General features: G+C 35.9%; 1 protein-coding gene across 2 annotated transcripts in view; it reads left to right on the top strand.

Moving 5' to 3' along the window:
- Positions 1 to 14,327, top strand: part of Stam2 (signal transducing adaptor molecule 2) — a 46,281-nt gene that overhangs the window by 21,614 nt on the left and 10,340 nt on the right. The window contains exons 6-11 of one of the 2 annotated variants that reach the window (XM_042683468.1): positions 1,046 to 1,115; positions 2,341 to 2,527; positions 7,593 to 7,687; positions 8,944 to 9,023; positions 9,145 to 9,232; positions 11,104 to 11,158. In XM_042683468.1, coding sequence (XP_042539402.1) covers positions 1,046 to 1,115; positions 2,341 to 2,527; positions 7,593 to 7,687; positions 8,944 to 9,023; positions 9,145 to 9,232; positions 11,104 to 11,158 — 575 coding nt within the window. Of the gene's footprint in view, positions 1 to 1,045; positions 1,116 to 2,340; positions 2,528 to 7,592; positions 7,688 to 8,940; positions 9,024 to 9,144; positions 9,233 to 11,103; positions 11,159 to 14,327 lie in introns of both variants that reach the window. The other variant, XM_042683467.1, reaches the window with a different exon arrangement.

Genomic DNA, 14,327 nt, shown 5'->3' with positions numbered 1-14,327 from the left:
AGGGAACTACAAATTAAGATGGTGAGGAAGTGAAGAGGAAGAATTTTGAGACAATATATTTCATGAGGTAGAATGGAGTAAGGAGATGATGGAAGGAAGGGAAGAGTAACATGAAGAATTATTTGTTGGAGAGGGGCTGTCTTAGATTTTTGCTCTGTTGTCTTCTGTTCTTCAGTTACTATTGTGATAGGGAAAGAAAAAGAAAGCTATTACTGTATATTTTATTTTGGACTACAGACTAAAGACACAAAGGATTTTATAGTAGTCCAGGTCTAAAAATACAAGGAAGAGCTTTGGGAGTAAAGTCCCATAAGTAATAAAAAGAAAGAAAAGAACTGCTCTGTCCTTTCTGCATATCATTTTAAAAAATCCATGTTACAAAATTGGATGATGGTTCAGAGTGCTGGGCACATATGCTAGGTATCTAAGTCATGTCTTACCTATTTTATTTAAGCATGACCTTTCTTTAGTCCTCTGCTATGCTTGAAAAACCAACACTATCCAACCCAGTGCATACTAGAAGAGTACTTCAAATGGCTCTCTGTCCTTTTTTGTACTCCCCTTCAGTAGGTCTTGACTTCAGGCTGGCACTTCTACAGACATGTGTGCTGATAGCAACAGAGCATCTTTCAGAATAAGAGACCCTGGATAGTAGAGATCAGGCAGTAAAATTAGTAAAATCATAAGTATTCATTCTCTAAATATTTCAGTACATTCTATGTGCCAGGTTCTATGTCAGATATGTACAATATGTAACATAAGCCAATTCATGACCTTTGAACATTTATATTGTTTTCTTGAAAACACTTTTTGGGAGGAGGTTGTGTTACTAAGTTTGAACTCAGGGCCTGTACTTACTAGGCCTACTACTGGAGCCTTGGTTGCTGTTTTATTTTAATATTAAAAAGTAACTACTCAAAATCATAAAGAACTTCTAAGTGGAATTCACTTATCAAAGTGTTTTTAAATTAGCATCAGAAAGTAATTATAGTGCTTGTGTTTTCCTTGAAAGGATGGTTGTGTTCATTTTATTCATACATTGCAGACTTTATCAGCCACTGCCAAGAATGGTACGTCATCAAGCAAAAACAAAGAAGATGAAGACATAGCTAAAGGTAAGGAATGAAACATGTATAATTTGGTAGCACTTAAAATATCCTCACCAGAAGTTTATTGAAATTGTAATAAACTTATATGTACATTAGTTCTGCCTCAGTTCCAAAAACTAATAGAGTCTTAAAAGTCAGGAAAACAAATGACATGAGATGAACTTAATTCATTTTCCTTTTGTATGATATATATTTTATGCCCTACTTTGGGAAAGACTACATTTTACCTTTTCTTTAATGCCAGAGTTATGAGTCAAGCACAGAAATATGTTCATGGCTCTCCTATATGGAAAGTTACCCATATTATAATGTCACAATCTGTTTGCTATAAAAATAATAGCTATATATGCCAGACTGTGGTAATAAGGAATGAGCAAGAACTTTATTTTTAAAAAATGCTGTGTTTGGGGCTGGAAAGGTGGCCCAGTGGTAGAGCACTTGCCTTGCATGTCTGAGGCTCTGGGTTCAATTCCTCAGCACCACATAAGCAAAAAGAAAAAAGCTGGAAGTGGCGCTGTGGCTCAAGTGGTAGAGCGCTAGCCTTGAGCTGAAGAGCTGAGGGACAGCGCCCAGGCCCAGAGTTCAGGCCCCACGACCAGACCCAAAATTAAAAAAAAAAAAAAAATGCTGTGTTTCCCTGCCTTGCCCGAGTCAACCATTTAACATTTATTTGGACAAATGAAATATCCACCTGGTTTATTGTTAAACTGTCACCTAATGTTTCCTTTTTTTTTTTTTATTGTGAACATACTGTACAGAGGGGTTACAATTACATGGGCAAGATAATGAGTACATTTCTTATCAAGCGTTGTAGCCTCCTCCTTTGTTTCCCCTTCCCATCCCATCTCTTCCTGCCCCCCCACCAAAGTTATAGAGTTCGTTTTCAACATAGGACTTGTACATCTCATTGTTGCAATGGGTCCACCTGTATCCCTAGTTAAACGATTTGTTTTTTCCCTTCCCCTCCACAAATTATACTGACATCAAATACAGTGAAAGTAGGGGTTATACCGTAGGGGAAGGACATACAAAGCAACAAAGAAATAATCTTATAACTGTGTTAGAAACAATCGCATGAAAGAAAAAAACATTTGAATACATATCTTAGGGTTCATTTCCCTAACAAGAATGGCTATAATCAAGAACTCTAATAACAACTAATGTTTCCTTTTTAAAAATCAAAATTAATCCTGGCTATCTTGTTATTTTGTGTTTTAATTTCTCAAACCAGCTATTGAATTATCATTGCAAGAGCAGAAACAGCAATATACTGAGACAAAATCCTTATATCCTACTGCCGAAATTCCACTAAATAATAAGGTTGCACGGATAGTGAGAGCTTTATATGATTTTGAAGCTGTTGAGGACAATGAGCTCACCTTTAAACGTGGAGAAATTATTATTGTTTTGGATGACAGGTATGTTTCAAATTTGTATTTATAAAATATTCTGTTATTTTAAAATACAGTAATCTTAAGTGAGATTCCCTAATGTTTGTTATTTTAACCTCTGAGTATATTTGCATCAGTAGAACTAATACCTTTCCTGTGGTAAAGATTAGATAATGGGAGTTTTATATACTTTTAAATCTGATGATAAAGTTTCCTTTATGTCCTGGATAAAAGATTTGTTAAATAATATTGTTTACTGTAGTTGGGAAACACATAAATATTTCACTCATTTGAATGCATTTACCTTGGGAGGGAAAAATATAAAAATTACTGGCAGAAAAAATTGAGGGAAAAATAGTTACTGTACTTTCCCTTAACCTAAAGACTTCTCTTTAATTCTTAATCAACTACTCTACTCTCCTCACAGTTTCTCTTTCATTTAAAGTTGTAAGAAAAAATAGTTTGATATATATTGAATCTAATTTTGTTCTGTGCTTTTTGTATGTGTGTGTCAGGACCTTGCTGTGTAGCCTAGGCTGAACTTGAATTTGTAATCCTTGTGCCTCACCCTCTTAAGTGCTGGAATTTTATGCATGAGCCACTAGGCCTAGCTTTAGGTTTTTGTTTTTTGAGGTTTTTTTTGGTCTCTTTGGACATTGACCTCAGGGCCTATACTATTAAGTCATATCTTCCAATGCTTTTGCTTTAGTGTATTTTTCAAATAGTGTCTCACTTTCACTCAGACTAGCCTCATACCACGATGCTCCTACTCTGAGTTCCAGGTGGCTGAGATTACAACTATGAACCACGGCACTAGTTTGTTTGTTGAGGTAGTTCTTGCTAGCTTTTCATTTTTGGCCTTGGCTGGCTGTGATCCTCCTATTTTCACCTATTGGATAGCTAGGATGACAGATATATACACTACCGTGTCTGTTTTTACTTTTACTTTTATAGAAGCTGAGGAAATTTAACAAGAGTGAACCCTGATAGCTTGTTGCTGTGAATAAAGCATAAGTATTTGGTTTCCATTACAAATAACTCAGTGAGCATATACTAGTTTAGTTTATATGGCTTTTTTTTCTTCTTCTTTTTTCTTTTTTTTGTTAGTTGTGGGTCTTGAACTCAGGGCCTGGGCACTGTCCCTGACTTTTATACTCAAGGCTAATGCTCTATCACTTTAAGCCACAGTGCCACTTCCAGTTTGTAAGTGGTTAATTGGAAATAAGAGTCTCATGGAGACTTTTCTGCCCAGGCTGGCTTTGAACCATGAGCTTCAGATGTCAGCCTCCCAAGTAGCTATGATTACAGCCATGAGTCACTGGTGCCTGGCTAGCTTAGTATAGTTCTTAAATGTGTAGATAATGGTTTTGCTTTGCTGAAGCAAATATTTATTGGAAATGTTACTTAATAGATAAACTATTTAAAATAAAATGAGGACAGCTGCAAGAAATTGAGAGTAAGAAAATTTAAGAGCAAGATAGTGTTGTATTCATTGAAAACCCTTTTAAAATAGCTAGCTAGCTAGATAGATAGATAGATAGATAGTGTCAGTCCTGGAGCTTGAACTCTGGACCTGAGTGCTGTCCCTGAGCTTTTTTGCTCAAGGCTGGTATTCTACCACTTGAGCCACAGCTCCACTTCCTGATTTTTTGGAGATGAGAGTCTCATGGACTTTTCCTGCATGGGCTGGCTTCAAACTGTGATTCTCGGATCTCAGCCTCCTGAGTAGATGTGATTATAGGCCTAAGCCACCGGTTCCTGAATGCTTTTAAATTTTTTAAGGAATAATTGTTTGAAGTGATGTATATGATCCCTAAAAGGAGAGTTAGTAGAAAGATGGAGATGTCTGCCTAAGCAAGTACAGGTCCTGAGTTCAAAGCCCAGTGCAAACAGAAAAAAAATAAAGGCAAAAATGTATGTTAACAAACACTCTGAGATGTCTAGCTTCAATAGCTTTTAGTTATAACTTATCAAAGAGTTTACATGTGTAATACTCTTATATAAGTATAAAATTACAGTCATACAAATAGAAACACAATTACAAGTTAAGTGGGTTTTGCCTACATTAAAACTTATTTTATATATAAAACTGTCTAACTTTTCATGCTCAATGTTCATGTAATAGTGACTAGGCATAGGTATACTTCTGCAGAAACGTATTATCCTACGCTGCGCAATAACTTAGTTCTCCCCTTCCTTCCCTTGTAGCTGCTCTGAATCTTTCATACAGTACCAGTTTTGTATTTAGCTTTCATGTAGCATTCCATAGTTCCTATAGTACATTACTGTGCTATACTATGTTTTTTTTCACAAATTAGTTAATTTAGACTCTTGTTAACTATTTTCAGTTGAGAGTTATGCAAAAAGCTCTTTGTAACTGTTAAGAGAATTCAACAGAAGTAGAATGTAGTATGTAGACCACTTTCTGTCATTTTCATAACAGGACATCCCACTCTTGGTTGCTGTAGACATGCTTATCATTGTATGTTGAGGTAAATGTATGTTGTCAATGTTAATTCCTAACCACTGGCAGGATTTCAACACAGATGCAACTTGATTGCTAAAGTTAGAGTGTAGAGGGAAGTTGTTTCATATAGTATGGTACATGCCCGCTTGTACTCAGCACTCAGGAAGAAGAAGCAGGACTGTAAGTTTTTGAACAAAACCTTGTCTCAAAAAAACAAAAAAATCCACCACAAAACTATCCTCTGTTAGAGGATCTTGGCCCAGATAGAAGAGTTCATTAGACTTCCCTCTTTAAAATAACCAGAAAAAAGCAGGGCTCAGCAATAGAACACCAGCCAGCCTAACAAGCATGAGCACCGGAGTTCATACCCAGTATTGGCCCCCCCCCCCAAAAAAAAAAGAAACATCCAGATGCTCCAGAAGTGATTCTTTTCATTGGTTTTATATTACTGTGAAGTTAAAAGCATAAAAGTTAAGCATTTTCATGTACGGAATTTAAAGTGCTTTCAACATATATCATTCTTGAATCACATTTTAAAAATCACTGCTGATAGCATGTACATTTCTTATTAACAGGTATACCAAAATCCTTCCATTTTCTACATTTTAAAGCCTTCCCTAGCACTCTCTGTTTTGTTCTCTGTAGGCATTTCAAATAATTGAGTGCCGTTTGTGCAGTTTCCAAAATGTCATGTTGGGATTAGACCTCTGTAGCCTTGTATGTTTGGTTCTCTGCCTGGAAAGCCCTTTTTGGGGACACAAAAGCATTTAGCAAAGTTCGACGGTTGGGTAAATACAAAATGCTATTTTAAGGAAATTCCAGAATTTCAGGGTTTGCTTTCTGTGTTAGTGGTAGACGCAGCATTTTCTTACACAGTTATTGCTGTAATTCTTTATTGTTGTGGCCGTCCTTGAAGCACTCATGCAAATGCTGCCAGGTGAGTCAGCTTTAGGTTCAGAATGTCCTTTATTTTGACACCAGAAACTACATAGGATAATCTTTTTTGTACTATCATCTGAGTTCAGAGGGGTTTTTTCCTTCTTTTTTTTCTTCTTTAAATCTTCTTATTTTCTGGTTTATGTGTAATAACAGTAGGCAGATACTTTTATTTCGGCCATCCCCTCCCCCTTTTTTTTCTCTTCCTGGTGAATTCCTACTCAATCTTCAAAACAAGTAAGATGTAACATCATCTAGAAAGCCTTTTAGCCCTTCTCTGCTTTTAGCTCCCTGTAGAGTTTGGAGTCGTCCCCCCCCCCCCCCTTTTTTTTTTTTTGTCCCCTGCTACTGTACTCCTAGACACAGATACCAGCATTCCTCTTAGTATATTTTAAGTGGATTCTGAACAGGCTCAGCAATTCCCTGGATGGGAAGAAAGAAGAATGAGAAACCAAATCCCAGAAAGGACAGCAAAAGGCTGAAAAGCACAGAACTGAATTTAGTATTTCTTGAGGATGAAAAATGGTGTCTTACTATTTTATATTTTACTTCAGTGCTTAGTGTGGAAGTATTATTCTGTCTTTGTTAGACTTTCACAAATGTTAGTAAATAAATTTGTTGATGGTAAAATTTGTCCCTTATGTTTACATCATTTTTCACTTAGTTGTGATTTATCCTTTCTTAATATAAAAATTATAGATATAAATATCATATTTTAAATCTTAAATGATCAAATTATAGTGCTTTAGGAGATAAAAATTGAGCAGTTTTTTTCCTCTCCCATAAAATCAGCTGGTAGAGAAAATAGTAGATTGAGACTAGGAAAGAATCATCACGCTTTAAATTGGTGTTTGCTTGTCTTGCCTACTTTCATGCTTCATCATGATTTTAATCCATGAATACATGGACTAAAAAAAGATAAAATCATCAACATGGTAAAAGTCAGGTGAGAAGGAATTTGTTGAAGTTAGTGCCTAGCACTTGTAGGCAGGTGCTCTAGCACTTGGGCCACACTTGCATCTCTTTTTGCTTTTTATTACTTTTCAAATATCTGGGACCAGCTTTGGACTTTGATCTCCTACCAATACCTCCCACGTAGCTTCGACAACAGGTAGACCTCACTATCCTCAGCTTCTTTACTGAGATGGAGTCTTGCTGACTTTTTGCCATGACTGGCTTAGAACTATGATCCTCCTGATGTTTGCCTCTCAAGTAAATAGGATTGCAAATGTGCACTACCACACCGGGGCTCATGTCTTTTAGTGGTAAAAGGCTAGAAACAAATGATACAGACTTCAATGTTGTACTTTTCAGTGTCTTTTGTTGTTGTTTTCTGTTTTAAAACTCAGAGCCTTGTGTTTGGAGGGCTTGCTTGCGCAGCCAGCACTGTTACCAATTGAGCCACATCACAGGCCCTGCTTTTTACTTGTTAATTGGAGCCTTACAGTCATTTCTACCCAGGCTCTTTGAGCTTAAATCGTCAGATCTTAGTCTCATGTGTAGCTAGGATTTACAGGTATGGGCCACCATTGCCTGCCTCAATTTCTTTTATTAAACTTAGGAAAAACATATTTCTTTTGTATAGCTAGATACTTCAGAGTAGGGTAAATTACATTTTTATGTAATTCCTCTTGATACTAACACACTAAAATGTAGAGGAATAAAGGCTACTTTGCCTTTTGTTTTCAGCGATGCCAATTGGTGGAAAGGAGAGAATCACAGAGGAACAGGACTCTTCCCATCTAATTTTGTAACAGCTAATTTGTACCTTGAGACAGAGGCAGGTAAGTTTAAGTTTGTCACTTGAGTTTTATTATTGGCATTTAAGAATACATTCTACCTGTGTTTTAAATGATAAGTATTACAATTTAACATCGTTAATCAAATGAAGTGATTCATTTATCTCCATGTCAATTTTAGGGGAGTTGCCTTACATACTTCATGAGACATAATGTGTATAGTAACCATACAAATAAATGTTTAAATCAACCTTATACTGTGAGATCTGGTTTGTGTTTTCTCTATAAAAATAATACCTCATAGGCCTAGTGGCACCAGCTCTGGAAACCCTTGTTGGGAAGTGTCAGCATGATGACCTGAGTAGGAGTGCCCTAAATTATAAACAAGATACTGAGGGTTCTGCATCATGTGCTTAGAACTTTACCTGTAGCCACATGTGGTACCCTCAGACCCTATCACCCTTGCTGAGAAAGCATGGCTTTATCTGCAAGTAGGAAGTGTGAAATCTCAGTGAAGCAGTATTAATGATGATAGTCACTGTGTTGAATCCTTTGAAATGCTTCACTTGATTTCCACAATTTTGTGAGATAGATTCTTTTGTTACTCTTATTTACAGGTAAGGAAACTGAGGCAGAGGTATGTGATAGAGCCAGGACTTAAGTTCTGCAGTCTGTCCTTCAGAGTATGCTTAGTCTACTTACTGAGGCATATATTAATGCTAATCCTTATCAGGTTTTGAAAAGAAATGTAAAATGAAAAAAAAAAAAACCCTACATTATATTTAGTCTTGTCTTTGTATGTGGAATGATAATACCAGAAAATCAAGTTGTGAGATGGTGGTACTCACTTGAATACTGGTAGGTACATTGTCACTACTTATGCTTTCTTCCTAGTCTTAACATTTATAGTAGATAGAAATATTGGAGTCTATTTTGTTTTGTTTTTTGGTGGTCTGTGCCAGTCCTAGGGTTTGACCTGTTAGATAATAATATGCTTGTAGTTTTTACCCATGTTTTACCTTGGTGATTCTGCTAGAGCAGAAGCTCGGTGAACACAGTATTCCTATGTGCCTTGCTCCCTGGTATATGTGTAAATACCTATGATTATATATGACTCCATAAGTACTAAACAAATACCATGACACAAATGTATAAATATATGAAATACACGGTTATAAAATGTGATGACTAAAGAGCTTCCTTTTTTTTTTTTTCTTATGGATGGTCATAGGCCGTTTTAAAATTAATGACTTAATTGACTAAATGCTGAAGAATTGAAATTTACTTTGTTTCCGTAGCAGCTGTGGACAAATTGAATGTAATTGATGATGATGATGAGGAAACTGAGGATTCAGAGGCTGAGTCCATTTATATAGATGAGGTAGAGTTTTTCTTTTGTCTAATAGTTAAACTGTCAAGACTTTTAATATGTATTGTCTTTGAGAATGCCTGGAAAGAGTTATTTTCTATTCACCAAGTAAAGTTTCTTAATATTTTTTAAGGATAAAATGGATAGAGCCCTACAAGTTCTCCAGAGTATAGATCCAACTGATTCCAAGCCAGACTCTCAAGACCTCTTGGAGTTAGAAGGTATTTTAATTAATATTAGAGATTACTTTAAGGTTACTGCTAGCATTGTGTTTTTTCTGCTTTGTGTTTGATTTTTTGAGATTTGAAATCTCATGGAAAATAGGCAGATATTTCTATAATAGTATAATGTTCACTTAAAAGGCATTATCATACTTACATATTTGTTATAAATATACTCTCCAAGAAACACTAGAATCACAACAATAGATGTGAAAATAAAGCATTGCGTCAGCAAGGCAAAATTTACTTCTGCAGAAAGGGGTTGCCATCAGCCAACAGTCTGGTAAGCAAGCACACAGAGCAGCAAGCTGTCCCCCTATTTATCCCTAATGCAGCAGGCCCTGCCCCTTTACTCAGATTGGTTGAGCTGAGGTCTACAGTCTGCTCATGATTGGCTAGTTTGAATAGCATACAATGTTTTTACATAGGGGAGTTTGACATAAGATTAACAGTATGAAAGTAATCTCAAAATATACCCACACCCCTGCTGTTTCTTGACTAGTTTGAAACATGTCTTAATTCCATGTTGAGGAAAAACCAGTTTAAGACAAAATCTTACATTTCAAAAACTCTTTCTTATCCAAAAGCAATTCCTCTTTTCCTTAACCAGAGCCTAGCCACCAGGCCAAAGCAGGAACTTTTTAGCAACATACTTTGATAGAAAATACAATTTTTTTCACATATCCTTTTTTTTTTTTTTTTTGATTCCTATCTTGGGACTAGAACTCAGGGTCTGAGCAATGTCTCAACTCTTTTGCTCAAGGTTAGCATCCTTACTACTGAGCCACAACTTCACTTCCAGCTTTTTGGTGGTTAATTGGAAATAGGAGTCTCACAGACTTACCTCCCCAGGTTGGCTGCTAACCATGATCCTCGGATCTTAAAATCCCAAATTGCTAAGATTATAGGCATGACTCTTAAGAACCCAGTCACATATCCTTTTCAGGAAGGGAAATCTGTGTTCCTATAAGCCCACTAATGAAATAGGCTAAGGAAATCTTCAGTCCAACAAAAATGAAGGACACAGTTGGCAATAACAGCATACTAAATTAATTTAAAGTCAGATGTTCTGTTTTCTTATTCTTGTTTAATTGTCTTCTATGACTTCAGAGGTCTTCATTTTACATGCTCAATATTAACTTTGTAATGTAGTCATTTGATGCATGACATTTTCTAGTCTCTAAGAAATCTGAAGCAAAACCAAATTTCTTATGCTTTTTAATAGTCCTTTGAGAGAAAAATGTAAATGGATAAATTTTAAATCTTTTTGTTGAAGAAAGTCTGCTTTTGGGAAATAAAAGAAATGATGAAATAAGGATACAGGATGATCCATTGTAACAATGAGATGTACAAGACACTATGAACTTTACAACCTTGTGGGAGGGGGGGAGAAGGAAAGGGATGGTAGGGAAAAACAAAGGAGGGGCTAACAATGCTCGATATGAAATGGACTCATTACCTTGCTCATGTAACTGTAATTCTCTGTACAGTATCTTTACAATTAAAGATATATATTTTTAAAAAAGGAAGAAAAAAATCTAGAAATTTAAAAAAGTCTGCTTTTGGAATATAGAATGTTGTGATATTTATTGTATATGCTTTTACATTTTGAAATACATACAATGTTTAATTTGAAAATAGTTAAAATGTTTATATTTAATCAGCTGTGACCTGTTCATTGGTTATATGACAGTAATAATAGAATGGTACTAAATCATATTAAAAGTCTGTCCTTTATCATCACTAGCATAAACTTCATTTTTACTGTATTATGGTTGCTGTTGGATATGGATACTGTCTTGTTAAAAGTTACTGAAATTAGCTTAAACTTGGTTAAGTTTCTAGATTTGAAAGTATTTTTGTATTTACAGATATCTGTCAACAGATGGGTCCAATAATAGATGAAAAACTTGAAGAGATTGACAGGTAAGATTTTTCATACAAAAAAAAACAAATATTAGTGTTCACTTGTTTTTGTTTTGGGTTTTTTTTTTTGACTTAGAAGTAATGAAAATTTTTGTGAAACTATATTGTCTGTTGAAAATATTTTTCAGTTTCCCAAATTCTTTTTTTTTTTTTTTAATTTAATTTAATTTTATTTGTGAACATACTGTACAGAGGAGTTACAGTTACATGGGCAGGATAATGCGTACATTTCTTACCAAGCATTGCAGCCTCCTCCTTTGTTTACCCTTCACCTCCCTTCCCAGCCCCCCCAATCCCAATCCTTCTCCTTCCCCCCCCCCCCCCCACCAACGTTGTAAAGCTCGTTTTGGACATGACAACTTGTACATCTCATTGTTGCAACAGGTCCACCTGTATCCTTAAACAACTGGTTTTTCCCCATCTCCTCCACAAGTTATACTGACATCAAATATAGTGAAAGCAGGGGTTATACTGTGGGGGAGGGACATACAAAGCAACAAAGAGATAATCTTATAAATGTGTTAGAAACACACGCATGAAGTTTCCCAAATTCTTATGAGCTAAAAGCAGTGGGTTTTTTTTTTTTTGTTTGTTTGTTTTTGCTTTCTCCTCAGTACTGAGGATTAAACTCAAGAATACTCTTATCACCTGCTCCATACCTGAAGTCCTTTCATATTTAATGTGTTTTTCAGATAGTGTCTTATGTCTGGACAGGTCTTATACTTCAATCCTCTTACCTCTACCTCCTGAGTAGCTGGAATACAGGCACGTACCCTCACACTGGCTTCTTTTTAAAGTAGTGTCTCACTGATTTTTTTCCTGGCTAGCCTCAAACCTCAGTCCTCCTTTCTCTGCCTTCTGATAGTTAAATTATGGCCTAGGTGGTGTTTTTTTTTTTAATTTTGGTAGCAATTTTTTTCTAATATCAGTATTAGAGTATGAGTAGAATTGATGACTTTTCCTTTTGCATGCCAGTCATTTTCTTACATAGGCTAAAATTGAAGGGATACTGAATAATGAAGAATAAAGTCCATTGAGAACAAAGTGAAATCAGAGCTTCATCCTAGGCAAGCATTGTCTTGTAGTGCAGCGCGTAGTGATGTTGCTAACAGCCTCAAGGGAAATTTCCCTAATTTGGGAAGAAATCCAATGCAACACAATTTCCTCTTCTTTCTCCCCACCCCCCACATCTTTGTATCCCTCCTTTTCCCTCCCCTGCATAGATTTGTGCTCAAGGTTAATGCTCTACCACTTGAACTGCAGCTTTTTGGTGCTTAATTAGAGGTAAGAGGCTTACCAACTTTCCTGCTTGGGTTGGTTTGGAACCATTATCCTCAAATTTCAGTCTCCTGATTAGCTAAGATTATAAGCATGAGCCACCAGTACCCAGCTTTTTCTCTTCTTTTAATTTTTTGCTATCCTAGTTGCACTGTTCTTCAGAAATAGCAGCAACACTTGAGGATAGGCCCTCAGAGGCCTTGCAGCTTGGTTCTGTATCCTTCTCTCAGTCCTCAGTGTTTTATGTCTGGCATGAGAGAGCAAAGTCATACTGGGTGGAAGATAAGGACAAGCCCTAACTAACATGACTATCCCTTGCATGCCCAATTTTATAAACAACACAAGAAAAAAAGGATTATCACCACCAAAGTATTAAGGAGAGCAGGAACTACTTTTCGCCTCTACCAGGGAAATGAAGTGCTTTTACAGGAGGCTTTCAGGACATTAGATATTATCATCTTCATTCCATTGAGTGGTTTTTACATAATTTTTTTTTGTAAAAAGCAAATCCCTACTGCAATTAATAAAACAACAGTGGTAGTTTAGACATATTTTAGAGGAAGTATTAAATATGTATTCATACATCTACTTTGTTTTAGTGAAGGAATGTTAATGATCAAACTAGAGAAGATTAACAGAGAAAATGATCACAATGATTATAGGTGAGGCTGGTGTAAGTTTAAATTTTCTTGGACCTAAAGATTCGTTTCCTTTAATGTAGCAATTCCAAGTCCATACTGATGGACAGAGAGCTGTTAAGGTGCTCATCACGATGCTATTCATGGCAACAAACTTGGAAGTAGCTAAAATATCCACACATTCTGCCATTAGAAATCAGTGTCATTGGTGAATTAGTTATTCATACAGAAAGATGTCTTAATATATGAGGCAAAAAGTAGAGGCTTGTAATCTCAGTTTTGTTAATAAAAAGATTATCATTCAAGAAAAACGTGTTTAGAAAAATAAAACTCAGAGTAACCATTCCTGGTAAGAGTTAAGTTTCCTCATTTTCAATTTGTGGAAAGCTGTTAGTCTCTTATTCTGTGGCCACTGGTGGCAGAAGCAGTGCCTGTACTACAAAATGCTTCATATTCAAAGAGCTTCATTGACTGTTCATGTCTACTGGGGACTCAAGAGTACAATAGAAATATTTACATTATGTATGGAGAGTGAATATATTTTCCTTTGAATGGGTCATCAATTCCTTATTCCATAGACTTAGAAAAACTGTCAAAATTAAGTTGTACATTTCATGCCTATCATAGTGGAGAATACGATTTTGGAACATTGATCACACTAAATGGATAAACATGTAGGTTATTAAATGCAAATAGATTTATTGATGAGCAATCTGCTGGAGATAATTATATGTTCCAGTCTGTTGTAATCTGATCTGCTATCCTCCCAAATTATTTTCAGCCATTAAGTTGCTATTTAAATTCTTCCCCTGTGGACCTCGCTTGTTCCTAAACTTTCTCTTTCTTTTAGTATAACATTTGCTTTTTGCCAGTACCAGGATTTGAACTCAGGGTTTTGAGCTGGCGTGCCTTGCTTGCTTGGTGTTAACAAGCATATATACTTGTTATATATGAGCCATATACTTCCAACTCAGCTTTTTGTTGGTTATTTTGGAGGTGCAGTCTCATATGGATCTTTCTACCCAGACTGGCTTTGAACTGTGATCTTCTGTGTTTCAACTTCCTGAGAAGTTAGAATTAGAGTATCCAAATCTTCTAGTATGGTTTTCATCTCCATTCAGTAAAATGTTGTTAATGCTTTTGGGCTTGTGTCCCAGATCCTTAAAGATGATTTCAAACACAATAATCATGGCTTTCTACTGTGCTCTCTTGGTGTTTCATCGGCATGTGTATTATGTGGACCAAATTTTTAT

This window comes from Dipodomys spectabilis, unplaced genomic scaffold (genome assembly GCF_019054845.1).
Source record: "Dipodomys spectabilis isolate Male_0828 unplaced genomic scaffold, ASM1905484v1 ptg000081l, whole genome shotgun sequence".
Taxonomy (NCBI): domain Eukaryota; kingdom Metazoa; phylum Chordata; class Mammalia; order Rodentia; family Heteromyidae; genus Dipodomys; species Dipodomys spectabilis.
Note: the sequence above shows the minus strand (reverse complement) of the source record. Positions and strands in the feature narration are given on the sequence as shown.